General features: G+C 34.5%; 1 protein-coding gene across 10 annotated transcripts in view; it reads right to left on the reverse strand.

Annotated features, from left to right (window-relative positions):
* The window catches only part of LOC100721056 (rab-like protein 3), a 131,733-nt gene that overhangs the window by 74,500 nt on the left and 35,026 nt on the right, over positions 1 to 22,207 (reverse strand). For 4 of the 10 annotated variants that reach the window (XM_063225047.1, XM_063225043.1, XM_063225044.1 and 1 more), the window contains exons 2-4: positions 19,341 to 19,412; positions 16,533 to 16,571; positions 15,854 to 15,983 (exon numbers count right to left, since the gene is read on the reverse strand). The exons of 1 other annotated variant lie outside the window; for it this stretch is intronic. In XM_063225047.1, the coding sequence (XP_063081117.1) occupies positions 15,854 to 15,983; positions 16,533 to 16,543 (141 nt within the window). In that variant the 5' untranslated portion in view covers positions 16,544 to 16,571; positions 19,341 to 19,412. Of the gene's footprint in view, positions 1 to 14,262; positions 15,984 to 16,532; positions 16,572 to 19,340; positions 19,413 to 22,207 lie in introns of those variants that run through there. 5 more of the 10 variants (XM_063225040.1, XM_063225048.1, XM_003469229.5 and 2 more) reach the window with 4 other exon arrangements.

Here is a 22,207-nt window from a genome sequence, read left to right on the forward strand (position 1 = left end):
TCGTTGAACAGAACTGTCTGCAATCTCACTGTATGAATGTCCACTTTGTATACTTTAATTTTGTAATTTGGACAACTGTTTCTGGGATAACAATGTGTAATCTATTAACTACTGATTTCTTACTGTATATTTTTTCTTGAAGTTCTGTATTACTTGTAGCATTTTACTGCTTTTTTTCTCTTTAAATAAAAAAATTCAATTAAACCATCATGTTAAATATTCTTACAAAACAAAAATAAATGTTCCTACAAAGCTCAACCTATGTCAAGTGGTATAATACACACCAGTGAAATGAAGACCAAAAAAAAAAAAAAAAAGGTAATGACAGCAATTAGGAGCCTTTCATCTCAGTCTAGTTGCCCGGCATGTCAGTTCTATGAATGGAAAAAAAAAAAAAAAAACACCAAGTGTGGAGATACATAGAATATATTACCAATACATAAAGTAAGGAGAATTCTGAAAACTTGATCTAAATCTAGTACTCCTTTAGAAGTGAGTAGCTCTTAAATCACCTCAAGAGAAAAGACATTTCATCTTTCATTTATGGCCAGGTTTACAACTGAGGCACCTGTAACAAAAGACAGATTGACAAGAGAAAAGCACATGTATTTATTTAAAATGTTCAAAAACTCCTAGGAAAAGGAAAACCTGTGTATTTTGATGAACAATTGTGCACAAGTATGGATAGAGGACGAAAGGTACACTCTAAAGATAATGAATGCAGCAAGGCATGCGTGCTCAGATTTGTTTTGGTATCTCTGTCATCAAGGATAAGGACATTCTTTCTACCCAGGTTCAGGAAAGGTACCTGTAGAATAAAGATTTTATGAACAACTTCAGGGGAAGTTCAGCTGGGTTTTATGCTTTAGGGGAGAAGGGGTGGTGATGAGGTGTAAGTCACCTTCTTACTCTTGTTTTCTCAAATGCCAGGGTACTATGTTTTTGGGTAGTATATCATGGATCTCATTAATGTTAAGAAGACAACCAACCCAAATTCCACCTATAGGTCTTGTCTATCCAAGGAGCACATCAATGACTATATGTCTTCACAGCTGGCTGCCTCTACAATAAATGATAATATTGGCTTGGGGTTCTAAATTATGTAGGAAGTGCTGGGAAAGTAAAACTCACTCTGTAGCTAGCAAATTGTTCCATCAGGAAGGAAAGAAAATTTAAGATTTAATTACTAATTTTAATAAATTACTTTAGTACTTTTATTAACTATAGGGAATTTTTAATTACTAGGAAAAATTAAACTTTAAAAATACACTTTTTGCAGAAGTATGGTTAATAGATGCGCCTCCCCATCCCAGCTGCACTTGGAGAACTGTGGAGCTTCCAACGGGCAGGTGGGTGCACAGTGTCCCTGAGGCCCAGCTTATCTGAAACTGCAGAGCTCTGAACAGGCAGAGGAGAGCCATTGGTTCTGCAGGCCCAGTGGCTTGGGGTAACGGGGTGCCAGAGTCTCAGGAGCTGCAAACATAGAAGGGGATTTCCAACAGACCCTGAGGAAGCTTTCAAATAACGCTTGAAACACAGAAATATAGGAAAATGACAAAACGAAAGACCAAATTACAACCTCAAACCTCCAGCCCATCTCAAGAAACCCTAGGAGCAATGTATATAGAAGAAAATATATGCCATTCACCTCAAATATTGGACACAATAGCTACTGAAATTAACAAGCAACTCCAGGAAGCTTTAAAGAAATTCAAACTCGAAATAATCTCCCAGGTAACAGAAAAATGATAAAAGAAATGAAAGAGATTCTCAATATATCTAAAGAAAACACAGATAAAAAATTGGAAGAACTAAACAAAAAGATAGAATCCCTAGACGAGCAATATAAGAAACAAACAGAATACATAATGCAGATGCACAGAGATATACAGGAAATAAAAAACTCCACTGAACGTTGTAAAAACCGCCTTAATGAAAGTGAAGATAGAATTTCAGACCTTGAAGACAGGATTGAAGCTAGTGAACAGGAAAGGAAAGAACTTTTAAAAATAACAAGGAATCAGGAAACAACAATTCAACAACTGCAAGACAATGCAGAGAAAAATAACATAAGAATGATAGGGATTAATGAAAAAGAAGGAGACAACATAAAGGATGTCAAGAGGATATTAGAGAAGTAATAGCTGAAAATTTCCCAAGCATGAGATCAGAAACTGACATCAGGATCAGTGAAGCATATAGAACTCCAAATAGTCATAACCAAAATAAAAATACACCCAGACATATAATAATCACCATCCCAGAAATCCAACACAAGAATAGATTATTAAAAGCTGTCAGAGAGAAAAGACAGATCACTTATAAAGGAAAACCTATCAGAATCACAGCAGACTTCTCATCACAAACAATAAAGTCAAGAAGAGCATGGAGTGAAGTATTCCAGATCCTAAAGCAAAATGATTTCCAACCTAGACTGACATATCCTGCAAAACTATCATTCAAAATTGGTGGTGAAATACAATACTTCCATGACAAAGAACAGCTGAAGAACATCCTGAACACCAAACCAACCCTGTAAAAAATATTGAAAGACAGTTTAGATACACAAAGGAAAAAAACCACTAAGCAAAGCAGATAATTAAACAAAACAGAAAGATAAAGATGCAACAGCAGAGAGATAACATGTCAACAACAAACCAGCATTTAACAGTAATAAGCATTAATGTAAATGGTCTCAATGCACCAATCAAAAGAAACAGACTAGCAGAATGGATCAAGAAACAAATTCCAACCATATGCTGTTTACAGGAAACCCATCTAACCCAGAAGGATACTCACAGACTGAAAGTCAAAGGATGGAAAACAATATTTCATGCAGCAGGAATACAAAAAAAGGCAGGAGTAGCCATTCTGTTTGCAGACAATGTGAACTTTAAACCAACAATGACCATAAGGACAAAGAAGGTCACTACATACTCGTAAGGGGAAAATTCCAAAAGGAAGAGATAACTATCTTAAATATATATGCACCAAACTCCAGAGCATCCAGTTATATAAAACAACTATTAACAGAAATGAAAACTCAAATTATCAGTAACACAATTGTAACAGGAGACTTTAATACGCCATTGACACCAAGGGACAGATCAACCAGACAGAAAATGAGCAAAGAAATAACAGAACTGAATCACACCTGCGAAAAATGGATTTGATAGACATATACAGAAGGTTTCACCCAACAACATCAGAATACACATTCTTCTCAGCAGTACATGGATCATTCTCTAAAATAGACCATATATTACCTCACAGAGCATATTTAAACAAATGAAAAACAGTTGAAATTATCCCTTGCATGTTATCGGATCATAGCGCTCTGAAACTAGAAATTAATGATAAAAGGTACTGCAAAAATCTCGCAAACACATGGAAACTGAATAACACACGCTTGAGTAATCAGTGGGTCACAGAAGAAATTAAAGAAGAAATTAAACAATACCTAAAAGAAAATTAAAATGCAGATACAACTTACTGGAATTTGTGGGATGCAATGAAAGCCGTCCTCAGAGGAAAATTTATTGCAGTGAGTTCTCACATCAGGTAAACAGAACGAATACAAATAAATAACTTGATGCTACACCTCAAACAGCTAGAAAAAGAAGAGCAAGTCAAGCCCAAAGCCAAAAGAAGAGAGGAAATTATAAAAATCAGAGCAGAAATCAATGCAATAGAGACTAAGAAAACATACAAAGAATCAACGAATCAAAGAGTTGGTTCTTTGAAAGAATAAATGAAATCGATAAGCCCTAGCCAACCTTATTTTAAAAAGGGAAGAAAAAGCTCAAATTCATGCAATAAGAAATGAAAAAGGTGAAAAACCACTACAGACCCAATAGAAATACAGATCATCAACACCTATTTTGAAAACCTCTACTCTCAAAAGTTTGATAACACAGAAGAAATAGACAGATTCTTAGAAACATATGAAGTACCAAAGCTAGATCAAGAGGATGTAAAACTGTTGAATAACCCAATCTCTGTTAATGAAATTGAAAATGTAATTAAGTTCTTACCTACAAAGAAGAGCCCAGGCCCAGATGGATTCACTGCAGAATTCTACAAGAAATACAAAGAAGACCTAATGCCGACACTCCTCAAATGAAATTGAATGGGAAGCAATTTCAATGAAATTGAAAGGGAAGCAATCCTTCCTAAGTCATTCCTAGAAGCAAATATTACTCTAGTACCAAAACCTGAGAAAGACCCAACTAAAAAAGAGAACTATAAACCGATCTCCCTAATGAACACAGGTGCAAAAATCCTCAATAAAATATTGGCAAATAGGATGCAGCAAATCATCAAGAAGATTATACACCATGACCAAGTGGGATTCATCCCAGGAATGCAAGGATGGTTCAACATACGTAAATCAATAAATGTAATCCACCATATCAATAAAGCCAAAAGTAAGAATCACATGATCATTTCTATAGATGCAGAAAAAGCCTTCGATAAGGCCCAACATTTATTCATGATAAGAACTTTACAGAAAATTGGAATACATGGTCTTTACCTCAATATAATAAAGGCCATTTATGACAAACCAACAGCCAGCATCATACTAAATGGCCAAAAATTGAAAGCCTTTAGTTTAAAATCAGGCACAAGACAAGGATGTCCTTTATCACCACTCCTATTTAATATAGTACTGGAAGTGCTAGCCAGAGCAATTAGGCAAGAGAGAGAAATAAAAGGGGTAAAGATAGGAAAAGAAGAAGTTAAATTATCACTGTTTGCAGATGACATGATACTCTACATACAAGACCCCCTAAACTCCATTGAAAGACTCTTAGATTCAATAAATGAATTCAGTAATGTGGCTGGATACAAAATCAATACTCAGAAATCAATAGCATTCCTATACATGAACAACAAAATCACAGAGAGGGAAATAAGAGAAACTCCACTCTTCACATTAGCAAGCAAAAAAATGAAATATTTAGGAATTACTCTTACAAAAGAAGTGAAAGACCTATACAGGAAAAATCATAATACACTGAAAAAAGAAATTGAAGATGATCTCAGAAAATGCAAAGACATCCCTTGCTCATGGATAGGAAGAACAAACATTGTGAAAATGGCCATTCTCCCAAAACTGTTATACAGATTCAATGCAATCCCAATAAAAATACCATCAACATACCTTATAGATCTAGAGAAATCACTCCTAAATTTCATCTGGAACCAGAAGAGACCTATCACAATCCCTGACTTGAAGTTATACTACAAAGCAACAGTAGTAAAATCAACATGGTATTGAAATCAAAACAGAGCTGAAGATCAATGGAATAGATTAGAAGATACAACCACAACTAGAAACACACTCAACCACCTTATCTTTGATAAAGGAGCCAAGCAGGTTCACTAGAAGAACGACAGTCTCTTTAATAAATGGTGCTGGAAAAACTGGCTCTCCATTTGCTGAAAACTAAAGCTAGACCCATGTCTATCACCATGTACTAAATTAAAATCTAAATGGGTCAAAGACCTGAATATTAAAACAGAAACACTAAATCTATTGGAAGACAAATTGAGTAGAAACCTTGAAGACATAGGAGTAGGTAGAGAATTCATGAACAGGACTCAAACCGCACGGGAAATACTTCCCAGAATCAATAGCTGGGACCACTTCTTATTAAAAAGTTTCTGCATGTCAAAAGAAATCTCCAGCATAGTGAAAAGAAAGCCCACAAACTGGGAAAAGATTTAAGTGAACTCTCTCTCAGACCTCTTGTCTAAAGCATACAAAGAATTAAAAAAACTCAGACCCCCAAAATTCAAAGATCCAATCCAAAAATGGGCATCTGAGATGAATATGCACTTCTCAGATGAAGAAATGCAAATGGAAAATAAATACATGAAAAAATGTTCATCATCATTGGTCATTAGAGAAATGCAAATTAAAACCACACTGAGATACCATCTCACTCCTGAAAGAATGGCCAGGATCAAGAAAACCGACAACAAATGCTGGAGAGGCTGTGGGGAAAAAGGAACTCTCCTGCACTGCTGGTGGGAGTGTAGACTGGTACAGCCTTTGTGGAGATCTGTCTGGAGATTTCTCAAAAAGTTGGGACTGGAAATCCCATTTATTCCAGCTATTCCACTTCTAGGCATATTCCCAGAAGAACTGAAAGCATCATACCACAGTGATATATGTGCACCTATGTTTATAGCAGCACAATTTGTAATCGCCAGATCTTGGAAACAACCCAAGTGTCCATCAACTGAGGAATGGATAAAAAAGTGTGGTATTTCTATACAATGGAGTATTATTCAGCTATAAAGAATGATCACATTGAGATATTTATCAATAAATGGGCGCAGCTTGAGACCATACTCATAAGTGAAATAAATCAATCTCGCATATATGAATACCGAATAGTTTCTCTAATGTAAGTAATGATTCAAATATATAAAAATATGTGGTAATCATAGGCCTTGAAGCCTTATAAAGTTTTCACTTATTAATTGGAAAGGCTTTATTCTGGGCTTCTTGATATGGAAATATTTGAAGCTACTGTATATGAAGTTTATTCAAATATTTCAAGGAAAAAGACAGACACTATAGTAACTACTATTAAGTCGGGTTATTTGGTGGTGAAGCACTAGGTTGCTGGAACAGTCATGCTTTGACCTGTATTGTTATATTGTTATGTCCTGTTTTATCTCAGTCTCTCCCTTATTCATTAAAAAAGTTATTTAGTTATTTTTTATGGTTTGTTTTAATTAAGGGGAAAAATTTTAAAAATTAGCAGGATATATAATAGTAACTTTTTTTGATTTCCTATTAACTTGTTTTGAAGTCCTATAATACTCCCACTATCTTGTTTTGACTGATTAAACTCTTTCATGCTGTATGATAGTATCAAGTTTGAGGGTATAGGCAACTACTTTGAAGGCAATAAGATTCACTAAGATGCCCATTCTGGTTTGACTATTGTCTCCTTTGGAAGTCCTGTAATGTTTACAATGCTTAAGTTTTATCGGTCTTGTTCTCTACTGTTTTGTTCAACTTTATAATATCTAATGAGATAGACAATTCTTTTTAAGGAAACAATAGACATTGTTGATAACCATTGTTGATAACCTTGTACTCTGTTTTACATCATGTGCTATGTCTATCCTTGGTTTTGACTGACAGCTTTGTTTTGCCATATTTGACTTTATTCTCTCCCCCCCCAAAAAAAATTAATAAGAACTAAGTAGTAATAAAACCCAAAATGTGTAAATCTTGTTGTAAAAAAGAGAGGGAAAAAAAAGAGCTGTAAAGGATACAACAGCAAGTGTGTTTAGGGGTATTAAATAGCTGACCATATTAATGTTTTTAGTTGGATCATTGAACACAACTGTTTGCAGTCTGTTTGAATGTCCACTTTGTGTGCTTTGATACTGTGATTTGAGCAACTATCTCTAAGATGATAATATGTAATGTATTAACTGGTGATTTCTTACCGTTTGTTTGTTTGTTTGTTTGTTTTTGTAGTTCTGTATTACTTGTACCCTTACACTGCTTTGTTTTGTTTTGGTTTTTCTTTTTCCTTTTAAATAACATTTAAAAAAAAAGAAGTATGGTTAATAACATTCATTCTGATAAACAGCTTTTATTTTGCTGCTAAGCTGTGGAACAAGTTTATCTTAGATTATTAAAAATTATTTTTTACGGTTTTATTTTATTGGTACCTTTTAGATGTACATAATGGTAGCATCCATCATAGGGAAATGGTACCTGTACATGATATAACTTGGTTCTTTCTGTACCATTCCCTTCCTTTCCCTTCAAGACCTCTTCCCTTCCTTAGATACAAAAGCTTTGTTCCCATTAATTCTGTCTATTCTTTTTCTTGTCCCTGATTTCTTTGCCCTCCTCCCAACTCCTGTCTCAGTTGAATATTTTCTTCCTCTTTCCCAATATTCGTCATACATTTTGGTCCTTATTTACAGTTTCTCATACCAGAGAAACAATGTGGTATTTAAACACGTGCGTCTCATTTATTTTACTTAAAAGAATAATCTCAAGGTCCATCCATTTAGCTAGCAATGTCTCAAGCTTATGCTTCTTCATGGCAGAGTACTACTGTGTTGTATATAAAAGCCCCACATCTCCCTTATCCATTCACTGGTTGATGGTCATCTGGGCTATTCCCAAAATTTGACTATTACAAACTGTCTTGCTACAAACATGAGTGTGCAAATACTGCTATGCTTTTAAATCTTTTGGGAAGATATCAAGAAGGGAAATAACTGGGTCAAATGGAACCTCTAATTTTAGTATTATGAGGATTCTCTACACTGATTTCCACAGTGGTTGCATCTCCAACAATGGAGAAGAGTTCCTTTTCCCCAAAAGCTCCACCAGCATTTGTCATTGATTTCTTGAGCACATCCATTCTCTCAGGAGTGAGATGGAATCTCAGCATTTCATTTGAGAGGTAAGTGTCTATTCACTTGGGATGCCCATTTTTGGATTAGGTCTTTATATTGGTGGGAGTTTTGATTTTTACGAGTTCTTTATATTTACTAAATGAATAGGCTTTTGTGTGAGGAACAGCAGGCAAAATTTTTTTCCCACACCGTGTTTTCTCTTCTCTTTAGTGATGGTTTCTTTTGCTGTACAAAAACTGTAATGTGATCTCAAGTTGATTCTCTGTGATAGTTGCCGTGAGACTGGAGTTTTGTTCATGAGGTCTCTGCCTCCACCAATGTGTTCAAGAGGTCTATCTGTTCTTGTATCTACCAGATTTAGTGTTTCTATTTTAATATTTAGATTTTTGATTTGTCATAATTTTAGTTTAGTGCATAGTGAAAGATATGGGTTTAGTTGTAACCTTTGGTATGTGGAAAGCTAGTATTCCCAGCATCATTTATTAAACATGCTACCTTTCTTTCAGTAAAGATGCTTGGCTCCTTTGTTAAAGATAAGGTGCCTGAGCATTTTTGTTCTTTCTGCATCTTTTATTCTGTTCCATTCATGATCCATTCATGTTTGGGTTTTTTTTTTTTTTTTTTTTTTTTTTTTTTTTTACTGGGTAATCAAACTCATGACCTCGCATTTGCCAGGCAGGAGCTTATGCTGCTGAGCTAAATCCCCAGACCTTTAGGTCTGTTTTTTAGCTAGTAACCATGCTGTTTTTTTTTTTTTTTTTTTTTTTTTTTTTTTTTTTTTTTTTTGTTGTTGTTGTTTTAAGTCACAGTAGCTTTGTAGTATAATTTCAAGTCAGGGATTGTGATGTCTCCAGCTTTGTTGTCCAATATTGCTTTTGTTGTTCTAGGTTTCTTTTGGTTTCAAATAAATTTTAGGAATGTTTCTCTAATTCTTTAAGACATGCTAATGGTAGATTGATTGGGATGGCATAAAACCTGTATAAAAACTTTGAAAGTATAGCTATTGTGATATATTGATTCTTCTTACTGCCAAACAAGGGATTTCTTTCCATTTTTGATAACCTCTTAAATCTCCTTTTTGAGTACTGTAGTTTCCAATGTAAAGCTCTCTTATTTTTTTCTTAACTTTCCTTCATTAATTCTAAGTTTGTTTGTTTGGGTTTGTTTTTTTTTTGTTGTTGTTGTTTGTTTTTTTTGGAAGCTACTGGGAAAGGTGTTATTTCCATAGTTTCTCTCTCAGTGAGTTTATTTGTGTATAGGAATCATACTGACTTGTGACTTTGTATTAAGTTATGGTAATAATTTGGTTATTAAATCTAGAAGTTTTTTGGTGGAGTTTTTGGGATCTTCCATGTAGAGTATCATGTCACCTACAAATAATAATTTAACTTCTTTTTCTATCCTTAATCCTTTTATTTCTTTCTCTTGTCTAATTGCTCTGGCCAATGCTTTCAGAACTATACTGAGTAAGAGTAGTGACAGGGGACATCTCTTGATTTTGGACCAAACACTTTTAGTTTTTGTCCATTTAGTGTAATGTTGGCTATTAATTTGTTGTAAATGGCTTTCATCAGCAAGAGATAAAGACCATCTATTCCAATTATCTCTAGAGTTTTTACCATGAGTGGAGGTTGCACTTTGTCAGAGCCTTTTTTCTACATCTACTGAAATAATGATTTTTGGCTCTGTTAATATGTTGTATTACATCTATTGATTTGCATATGTTGAAGCATTCCTGAATCCCTAGGATGACTCTTAGTTGGTCATGTTATATAATCTTCTTGATGATTTGCTGCCTTCTGTTTGCTAGTATCTTATTGAGGACTTTTGCCTCTGTTTATTAGGGAGATTGGCCTATAGTTCTTCTTTGCTTTGATCCTTCTCTGTTTTGGTATCAGGGTAAAGCTTGTTTTCAGGAATGAATTTTGGGGTACTGCTTCCTTTCAATTTCATTAAGGAAACTGATACAATATTAGAACTTCCCTAAATTTCTTTGCAGGATTCACCAGCAAATCCATCAGGGCCTCAGCTTTTATAATTTGTATATAACTAGGTATCTGTCCATTCCTTCTGTGTTTTCCATTTTCTTAGAATACAAGTACTTGAAATAGGCATTGATTTCTTCAGGGTTCATTATGATTTCACCCTTTTCATTCCTAACTGCATAGGTTTGAATCTGTTCTTTTTTTGGATAATGTTGGCTAACAGTTTGTTAATTTTGCTTAATCTCTCCAAGAACCAACTCTTCAATTAACTGACCCTTTGTATTGTTTCCTTAGTTTCTACTGTCTAATTTCTGCTCTGATGTTAATAATTTCATCCCTTATAGAGAATTTGTGCTTAACTAGCACTTCTTTTCTAGAAGCTTGAGGTTCAACATTAGGTTGTTTGTGTTTATGTTTTTGATATAAAATTCACTGCTATAAGTTTCCCTCATAGAACTGCTTTCTTTGCATCTTATAAGTTACAGTATGTCATACTGGTGTTATTGTTTAACTGTAGAAACTATTATTCTTTAATTTCATCTGTGACCATTGGCTGTTCAGTATGGTGTTATCTAATTTCCATTTGTTTATGAAATTCTCATGGTTTCTTTTGCCACTGACTTCCAATTTTATTGCACTATGATCTGATTAATACGCATGGGATTTCAATTTCTTTGCGTTTACTTAAGCATCCCATTAGTAGCTGAAAAGAATGTGTATTCTGATGTTCTGGGATAGAATACTCTGTAGACATCCACTAAGTACATTTGTTCAAAAGTTTGGTTTAGTTCTGATATTTCACTTTTGATTTTTTTCTCTAGTTGATTTGTGTATTTATGACAACAGGGTGTAATGAAGTCCTCCATTACAACTGTATTAATGCTTATTTGATTTCTTTTGTCCTTTAACATTTATTCTGTATAGTTGGATGTACTGGTATTTGTTGAATATATAGCTATGATAGTTATCTATTTGTTTTGGATTGTTCCCTTTACAAGACTGTAGGGACCTTCTTTGTCTCTTTTAATCAGTCTTGACTTGAAATAAACTTTGCAAAGAGAATAGTTACCACTGTTTTCTTCCAGGTTCCTGGTGCATTGTATTGTTTTCCATCATTTTGACTTTGTCTATAAACTTTTCCAATTAAATGTGTTTCTTGTATGCAGTATTTTGTTGAACCTTGCTTCTTGACCTATTTCTTTTGGTGAAATGAGACCATTAACATTGATGGTTTCACTAATATGTATCAACTTATCCTTGTCATGTTATTTTCCTGTTGTTGATGTGTGCCCCCATCTTTTCCCCATTTAATTGCTTGTCTTGGAAGGTGGATTTGTTCCTTGAGGTTCATGAATTTGTAGTGCTTGTTATCTCTTCCTAGAATGTCCCTCAGAACATTTTGCAGTGCTGGTTTGATGGTCATGAATTTCCTCAGGTGTTGTCAACGAAGTTTCTTATTTTTCCATCAATTTTGAGAAACACTTTCACAGGTTAGGGTTTGAAATACTTTACTCAAAAATCTCCAAACTTGTCGGTTTGTGTTGAAAAGTCTGCTGAGATTCTGAGGCACTTTATTTTATAGGTGATTTATTTCTTTTCTCTAACAGCTTTTAATATTCTATTTTTGTGTTGAAATTTTGGAATCATGACTATGCCTTAGTGGAGTTTTTGTTTTTTGATCATGGCTAATTAAGAATTCTATATGTGTCACTTACCTATATGTCAAATTCTTTTCCATTCTTGGGAAGTTTTCTGCCATTACTTCTGTTAATAGGTTTTTAATGCTATTTGTGGAATTTCCTGCTTTTTCATTAATTCTAACCAATCTTATATTACTCTTCTTTACATCATCTAGCAGCTGTTGGATTGATTTCTCATGGTCCCCACCAATTTTAAGAAATCTTTCTTCTCATGATCACTAACTTCATTCCTGTCTTCTAGATCTGATATTCTGTCCTCACATTGGTCATTCTGCTACAAACACTTTCAATGTGATTTTTAATCTCAATAGCCACTTGAATTTGTTTAATGGATTAAATTTCTGTCCTATGTTGGGTATTCATAGTTTCCATCATTTTCCTAAGCTCCTCTATTTTTTAAACCTGTATCTGCTCAAGATTCATTAAACATCTCTTTCATTATGGTTACCGTCTTTGTTTTTCCTGAGAAATTATTTGTGATATTTTTCCCTAGAGCTTTGTTCCTTCTGCTATTACTACTTCAGCAATTCCAGGTGAGCAGCTTTTGAAGTATTCTCTCTCGTTGCCCCACTGGTTTGCCTTTGGTGAGCTGGAAGTCTGGGGTTGCATTTTGCTTAAGTGTATTCTCATTTTGTAGTTTAATTCCTGGGCTGATGCCTCTAAATTGCTTATGATAAGCAGCTTTATTGCTAGTATTTAGAACCCTTGGGAAATGACTACTTCTCAGAGATCTTTTCCAGATGAAGCTGGCTTTTGGATTCTGAATGTGTTGCAAAATCCTCTCTTCAATTTATTAGGGATGAGAAGTTGCTACCTATTTGGTCCAGCTTCTGGTTCTTTGGCACTGGACTACAGCATTTTTTTATGACCCTTAGACCACTTTAGTCTTGGAACACCAGGAAGAACAACTATTCAGAATAATTATGTCACCTTGGCTAAAGTAGTATAATCAACAAAAATGATAGCATCAAACAGCACAGAAAATGACAAACTGTAATAACCATTAATTTGCCACCTTTAACCACATGAACTAGAATTGTGGTTATATCACAAAATCTACACAAGAAAATTTTAGTCTTCAATATGGAAATTTTACCCTCAGGGGGAAAAACTTAAAAATAATGATGTGGAAAAAATAGAGAAATAAAAAAGAGACAATTTCTAAAAGTAAGGCTGTAGGATAAAGTAAAATTATACAAACTTTGGGAAACTGCTGAAGGCAGGAAGGAGAGAAAGAATAAAAACAACACCAGAACAGAACAACGATAAAAGAACTAGAAACAATGTTCATGCTCTCATAAAAACAAGAACAAGCAAGAAAAAAAGAAAACAAAACCAAAAACAAGAAACAGAAAGTAGGAAAAAAAATGTCCACTTTGAGCTGTATCTCTGCTGTCACAGCTAGACAACGTGGCAGACAGAGTGCACATCTACTGCAAGCCAGCAGTAGATTTGTGGTGTGGTAGTGATCAACCCAGCAAGCCTGCACCTTTAGTTGCTCTGAAGTTCAGGTTGGTTTCTGGGTACAGAGGTAGAACCCGATTTGTTCAGCCTGCAGCAGTCTGTGTGCCTGCTGACAGCTTGAACTCAGTTTCCTGACTTCTTGATGACTTGAATTTGGTTCTGCCTCACTTTGACATCGGGGGCCACTATGTGGGCTGCTCTGAGTTCTGAGTCAGTTGGTCTTACTCCAGGATGGCTATGAGTCACCTTTTCCTGGGGAACATCTGAGCCCAAATAACTCACAAGCCACTGTAGTTGCTCTGTTTCACTGGTGGGTTTCTCTTTGGAGGCCTCTGGGCTCACCAGGAGTCATCCGTGTACAGGTTCAAGCTGCCCCTGCCATGTAGTGAGTCAGGGCTCAGGGGGAAAGTGCCACTTGCCACTTCTTTCTTTCTTTTTAATTAAAGTCTCTCTCCTCACTCTCCTTGTGGGTTTCAATTCTGACTTCAGATTCTTTATGGTCCCAGGGACCCACTTTCCGCCTTCTTTTGTTCTTCATATTGTTATATTACAGTGCCTGTCTGGACACCAAGTCTTGGAGAGCCTCCTCCTCTGCTGTTCACCATGCTGCCATAGTCCCAAAAATGAAATTTTTTTTCCTTTCAAAACTATAATTCAGGCAATTAAGCTGGTAACCGAAGAAATAAGATTTGAGGAACACTGTTAAGTTTCAAAGGCAATCTTGGCATTGGATTACTTTTATTTCTTAGAAACAGGGAAAATTAAAGAAATGGGAAATTCTTTAGACTAAGGAAAAGGAAAAAGAAAGGGAATGAAAGAGTGTTGAATTTTTTAAGTTTTGCAGTGCTAGGGAGCAAACCCAGGGGTTTACATTTGATAGCAAAGTGCCCTAACTACTGAGCTATGTCCTCAGATACCTTGATTTACTTTTAAAAAGAGTCATAAATATTTTAGCTAGTTTAGATCTTTGTGTAGCGTTTTGCTTCAGAGCCTCTGGTATAACAAATTTGTGCCATATTCTAAAACAGCTTATGATTTGTGTAACTATTCATTATGTCAGAAAAGAAAGTAGAACTAGACCTTGATAAAGTGAGGAAAGAATAGTTTACTTGATAAAAAGTACTTTAACAATGATTTCTAAAACATTCTTCAACATTCTAATTTTAATGTCCTCTAATTTTAATATAACTTCTAAAACTGTATAGATATTATTATTTTAATATGGAGTAAATCAGAAAAGCTGAGATCTTCAGCAGACAATATAGATGATAAAGTGTTGAATAAGGTAGTAAATTATAGTTTTTTGAAACCACTGGGGAGTGGGGAGAATTAAGCAAAACAGATGGATTTTAAAAAGTTAATGGTAAACATTTATGCACACACACACACACCCCACCCCAAAGAGCTTTGGAGTGATTATAAAATCCCCAAATCCTAACTCAATTCATGTAAATTTGTTGCTGTAGAACTTATTTTATCTTCTCTCCATAAATACATTGTTGATACAAGGATAATATTCTTAGTTTATTGGCTAGAGTTAAGGAACATTTTAGAAGTTCAATTTCCTTTAAAAAAATAAATATCAAGAAGCTATAAATCTCTTACTGCCTTTGTGTAGTTCTTAGATTTCAATGTAGTTATATTCAAATAGAAAACCATAAGAAACTGCAGACAGTTGTAACCTAAAGAGTAAAGGAGTCAATTTCTCACCAAATTCTTTTCTGATGCTTTTCTTTATATATTATTAATCTGTATTTATATTTAACTCCATCTATTAGACCACCTCACACAGCCACAAAATCATTTACAAAGAAGAGGAGAAGCAGACAAGGGTTGATCTTCTTAGGTATTCCCGTGTGTGATGAGGGTTTAGACAACAAACAGCATTTGGCTGCTCTGAAAATGACAGAGACTGTTTGGGGTGGAGGACTTGTGCTTGTTTATGTAAGCTTTCTCCTTAGGAAGATAAAACAACTGAGACAGATTTTTTGAAGTACTTAATTAAAAGCCTCCAGGAATGAGTGCAGGAGAATTACACACCCATAAAAACCTTCCAGTTCCAGGCAAGAGGAAATTTTCTCTGCAGCACTCTGTCCCTGCTCATTTACTGCATCATTCTGACAATACAGTTTTACATAATCTCTAAACAGGGACAAAAAGGGTGAGGAACACTGAGAACAGCGACATAGTTGGGATCTCCCACGTTGTCATTTACTTCCATTTTTCCATTAACAAATGAGGCAGAAAGGTAGTGTTTTAAGATGGCTTTGTCCTCAGTCTGACATGTTAATAACTTACACAGCAAGAGGAAAGCTGTGAAAGCTGCCACTGTCCTCTTATTCTCCCAAAGGATGAGTGTGATTCAGTCATAATGAAGGTTCTTAAATGTTCCTCCCCAAAACCTTTTTCTATCTGGAAAGCCTGGGATCTATAGGAAAGAAAGATAATCACATTTAAGATTCAAGCAGAAAAAGTTTAAATACTACTATTACATTTCCCTCTTTTTTTTGTTTCTGTCTGCCAGCCTTTAGTTCATTATAGAATCTGCTTTCTGATGTTTTGTTCAGAAAACCACAGAAAATTAATAAAAAGAGATTCCTCCAAAATGGAAAATTATTTGCCAACAAATTGGTGACAGTGTTATCTAAATAAGAAAGGATGAAAGTTGAATCTCCTAAAATCACCTAATGGACTTTTATAGAATTATCTGCATTTTGACAGATGCTGGACATAAACTTTGGAGTCCTCAATGATTTTCTTTTATCATAAGATAATCATGTCCTTGGACTTCTCTTGTATCTTAAATCCTTGTTTTCCTTTGTGATTTTCTCCCTTTGTAATTAATAGATCAGAAGAAAATAAGTTGTTTATGTCTACAAGGGATTCTCTGTTTTTTAAAACCAGTTTTGAAATTAAATTTGAAAACCATCTTTCTCCAAATTTTAAACCCCATTTTATTAAGAAAACAGATACTAACCTGATTACCATCTCTTAAAAAGTATCTCATCTCGATGACCTATGAGAAACAAAGACTTTAAGGGCTAGTACAATTTTACTTGAAAAATGTAGCTGATCATAATGGCTACTAATGGGTCTAAAAGCAATCTATTCAAAATGAGAAACTTTACTAGCTGTAGACATTTAGTAGTGAATTAAAATCTGGTGCAAAGAGATCAGGATTGAGGGAATATTTCCATAGGAGCTACTCCAAAAAGCATGAATGACAGATTAAAAAATGAAAAAATAATAAGATCCCATGCAATTCATATAGTATGGCAGGAAAACTGTCTCTAAGTTTCTCAACTGTCAGCCCCAAAAGGTTCTTTATTTTTTTCCCTCAAAAGGTTCTAAACAGAATTCATAATATAAGCAAAGCATTTGACTCTTACAATAGTACAGTTATTCCTTTAAGAGGAGTCTGTGTGATTCAGTGAGCTGCCACATCCCTATAGTAAAGTGACAAATTACTTATTTCCTTACTGTAGACAAATTATGTAAAATCAGAAACACTCAATTATCTTCCTTTTATATTTCCTCTGTACCCTTAAATCTATAGCTTTAGAACTGTTTATATCTGGTCAATAGAAGAAATAAGTTAAAGCAATGGATGTATCTTAATAAATCCATCATTTCTACTGGAAAGAAATGCTAAAAATACACATTCTAATGGAATGAGTTTAAGAGCACCATGTTTTCAGATGATAAACAGTATTTAATAGAAGTGAATTTTATTCTAAGACTTGAGAAACACTGCAATGATTGCAGGCGCAGTGTTATTTTTTGTCTCACAGACCAGCTGAGATAAGGAAGTTAATCAGCTAAGAATACAGATTAGCTGGAGATAAACTTGAAGGCATTCAAACCCAAAATGATGAAGATAAGAATTCTACTGAAGGAGAGCAAGGCATGTTTTTCCAGGCCTGTACCAGGTTGCTTTCACTGGCATGAAAGCCAAAATATCTACATCCTTTCTATCTTGGAGACTATAATTCAGTTACTTCAAGCCACAAGAGACCCAGGGCAAACTGGCCTCAGAGGTAGGAAAGTTGCTTCCTGATTGGTATACATTTCAAAACACTTGACCCCACAAAAAGGACGACAGGAAAATCGTATTCTAGAGTGGAATTACTTCTAATCAAGGATGTCTGGAGTAGGAATTATACTCTTTACACTAACTTGTAGATTTGCTAAACAGAAAAAAGGGGAAAACTTAACTGGTTAGTTGCCTGTTTTAGGCTACCACCTTAGTCTGGAGGGCTAGCCCACCTCCTTGTTCACAAATATTTTGCTGAGATTTAGGTAACAGAGAAGTTATCTTTTTGCTTTTGCTAAAAATCCCCTTTACCACTAATTTACAGAGCCTCTATCTTGCTGCCTTATGACCAGCCAAATTATTTCTCCTCTAAAAAAATAAAGTCCTGCTTGACAAGATGGATTAGGTTAGTCCATACCTCCCTGTTACTCTAGCATATAACTTACTATATCTTTTAAATTTCAAAATCAATAATTTAAAAAAAGTAAACAATATACTGTAGAACCTTTCCAGATCAGACACAACTATATAGGATGCTGCTCTTATGGGATAGAATCTTGCAGGAATAGGAGGCAGTTAAAGATCTAAACCAAATGGAAGTTACTACACTTTAAATTTGAAAACAATGTGGAGAAAAAAATCATGTTTTTTGTAGTGTTTCCCAATATTTTTCATGTTGTGGTGTCCCAATTTGGAGAGCAATAATGGCACACTTAGAAAAAGCCAGTATATACATATGTGAGGTAAATGACCCTGGTTCTCCTTGTGCAGGGATCTTGAGGCTCTGAGAACAGAAGAAATCATATCTGGGTACACCTATACCCTACTTGTCAGTTAAAAAGTTCTGCAGCAAAAACTTCCTACTGGGCTAATATTAACCAGGTACAGAACTGTGGTTTATTTATGTGTTGATATATTGAACCAAAGGGCCAAATATTAGATCCATAAATAGTTAAAAGAAAAAGGGTTCATAAAGAATAGCTATAGAAAGGGAAATGCTTTTCTTAGACTATACTTGAAAAACATACAAATTAATCTCCAATAATATACACAGAGAAACATCCGATTTTACTTTATTATGGTAAGGAATGTCAACACTGGGCAAATAACTTAAACTTGGTCAATACTATGTGCAATAAAGTTATATGGTCTTGTGCAAGAAAAGCAAAAGATGTCCTAAGTTACGGTGTGCTGAGTCATTCTACATTTTCATTCTAGTTCAGTGACGACAAGATGATGTAAACAAAACAAACAAAAAAAAGATGATGTGAACAGAGTCAATAAAAGGAATACAAAGGTTTCTGATAGGGAAACATTACAGAATCAGGAAAATGATAAAATCTTACAAAGAAATAATATTGTTTATGTATAAAATATTAATAGCTGACAGAACAAAAAGAATCAAGGCTTTAAATATATCCTTTCTAGTTCAGTGCCTTTTGAAAATTGGAAGGTGTGAACAAGTACTAAAACAGCTAGAAAACAGGTAAATATAAATTGTTTTAAGAAATTAGGTATCCTTTAAAAACTCAGACTTAAATTCAGTATTTTTCACCCTTTGCTGAAAAGACAGGGGATGAAATAAATATATCAGCAAGCTTTGAGCAGTGATCTTAACAGATAAGAGATCAAAACAGTTATTATTAAGGTTGTGATGTTTTGGATGAAGGAATAAAAGGACAGCATTCTACAAAGAGTTTAAACCATAATATATAAATTAAGTTTAAAAAATAACTTAATTGAAGTTATTACCTTGTCAAAAAACCTACTGAGTTTGACAGCATTGGAAGAACCTGCAGCTAAGTACCGTGGATTTGTGCAATCCTAGAAAACATAAGATCCAGAAATAAAAGTTAGGACTATAACTGCTCTTTGTGCACAACTCAGAACAATTCACAGTGATATATGTGCATCCATGTTTATAGCAATACAATTTGTATTATGGTTTGTGTTTGGTATCCCCCCAAGTCTCTTGCAATCACAGAGGTGGCTGAATCTAGCATCTGTGATTGGTACATCGTCTAGCGCTGGGATTGGTGGTGTGAGCGCTGCACCGACCAAGGGTGGAGCTGGCATACAAAATAAGGGAGGGAAGAAGGTGTGTATTCCTCTCTTTCGACCTGTATGCTCTTGCTGTTTGTGGTTGCCATGAACAGTTGCCCCTCAGCCACATCATACTGCCTTGGAGCCAGCTGAGTATGGACTACAAATTTCAAAACTGTAAGATAATTAAACCTTTCCTTCCCTAATTTTGGATGTCAGGTATTTTGTCTCAAGGATGAGAGAAAAGTAGCCAAGACAATTTGTAATAGCCAAATCTTGGAAACAATACAAATGCTTTTCAAATGAGGAATAGAAAAAGATGTGGTATTTTTATACAATAGAGTACTACTCAACTATGAAGAAGGATTGCATCGAGGCTTTTATAGGTAAATGGACACTACTAGAGACCACACTCATAGATAAAATAAACCCATTTCACATGTGTAAATACCATATTGTTTCCCTAGTGTAAGAAACTGAAAGAGCAAATAAGATCCAAAATCTACAATAAATATTATATAAGGGTAAGAAACTGCTCAAAGAGGAAAAGTAACTGGGATAGGGGAAAGGAGGAAAGAAGGAAGGGAAAAGGAAAAAGATGTAAATTTGTGTAGATACATAAGACAGCTAAGATGACTGTACTACTAATTCTATAAGTTCTTGGAAAAAAGTTAATATACAATTAGAACACCTTTGCATGCCTATATCTGGTAATCTGAGCAACCCTTGTCAAGATAACTATATGCAATGTAACAACCATTGGTCAATTCCTAAAATCTTTTTTTGCAAGCATATATTGTTATTGTTTTGGATTTGTCATTGTTTGTTTGTCTCTTTTGCTTTTTGTTTTTCTTTTGTTTTTTTTCTCTTTTAAATAAAAAAAAAAAACCAATTGAGTACTCTCATAAGACACTCAAAGAATTTTCTAAAATTGTGATGCAGAATACCAACAGAAAAGTACCAGAAGAAGATAAGATCATTAATTCTTTGCCACTTAAGCAATTTTAAAGTACAATGACTCAGTGTACTCCTTATGAAATAATTCATAAGAGAAGACAGAAGTGCTAGTAATTTACTTACCATAGAATAAAAGTCCTAATCAGGCAATCTATTTACATTTACCTTTCCAAACCAGAAACAAAGCCAATACAAACACTTCATTTTTTAAATATTACACATTCAAATAATTAAGTACTATGCAATTCATATCATAGTAAGCAGTGAAGAGGAGCAAAACAAAGAGAATAGATGCCAAGCATTTCTCTTTTTGTGAGTCGTGAAGATTTACTGTTTTTCATAATAATAAGCAAGAAGTGCAGTACTATTATTTAATATAGTAATTCTATTTAAAATTTTAAAAGGTGGGGTCCAGAAGACAGAAAACAATCCGTAACATTAAAACAAAATAACTTGTAAAAATCTTAAAAAGGTTTACTATCCTCCTGGGATTCCAGTGTTGCAAGGTCTCTGCTTACCTTTCACTTGCCATCTCAAGAAACAGAGTTTGCATGGATATTTTATTGCAAATCCTACCTTAGAGCAGATTTTGAGGATGTCAGGAAGCTCTTTTCCAAAAATATTTATCTTTTACCTAGAGACTCTCTGTGACCCTTGAGAAATTGTTGTACTTATTCTGTTCCTTTCCTATGTGATTCCTTTCCAATGAATTTAATAATAACTCCCTATTTTACCCATATTCAAAATTGCAAGGATCACAGTGTAAGTTTTGGCCAGAAACTAAGACATTCTCCAAAACTACATACACAAGGGCTAGGGATTTAGCTCAGTGGCATAAGCGCCTGCCTTGCAAGCACACAGTCATGAGTTCAATCCCCAGTAACCAAAAAAAAAAAAAAAAAAAAAAAAAAAATGCCTATACAAAACTACATACACAGAGTAAGTGGCCACACAGAGAGACTATGCTAAATTTTTTAAAGGTAAAAAGGTACTAGCAAAATCAGCAAGCTCTGTATTTGCGGATCTATACCAACATTTGTAGACTGTGTAACACTGATTATGTTTCTAAACTGGGATTACTCACTTATTAAACAAGTATAATAATATCCCATATGATTTTTGTGAAGATTAAATGAAATAATGCATGTCTGGGACTTAACAAATACGGGAATATTAGCTCCTTTCTCCATTCTAAGAAAATACTATCACAAAAGTATCTAACACAATAAAGATAATTCTATATATGGGCTAAATACATGGAAACACCGCTATATATACTGTTGGTTTTGAAATAATATGTGAACACCTTGTATAGTAGTTGGGCATATAAATAACAAACTTTCGACTGCATTAGATATGTTCTACAAAGTAGATATTAGCTACTTAGAATGTCAGAGATGATTCTAAATAGTTAAATTGTTAAATACAAAAGCCAAATCAACAGTACCCTTTCCTACCCCCCTAAAAAACCCTGACTTAATTGTGGGGCTTTATAATTTCCAGCTGACCTATGTATCTAACGCTCTTCTTTCTATGAAAATTTTAGAGATGAAAGAGCCACCTGCTATTGATCACAAATGCTGAAAGCTAGTATCTCTAAAAGCCTGTCTAAGCTTAAG

This window comes from Cavia porcellus, unplaced genomic scaffold, assembly GCF_034190915.1.
Source record: "Cavia porcellus strain 051 isolate PalLab524CR breed Dunkin Hartley unplaced genomic scaffold, mCavPor4.1 scaffold_15, whole genome shotgun sequence".
Taxonomy (NCBI): domain Eukaryota; kingdom Metazoa; phylum Chordata; class Mammalia; order Rodentia; family Caviidae; genus Cavia; species Cavia porcellus.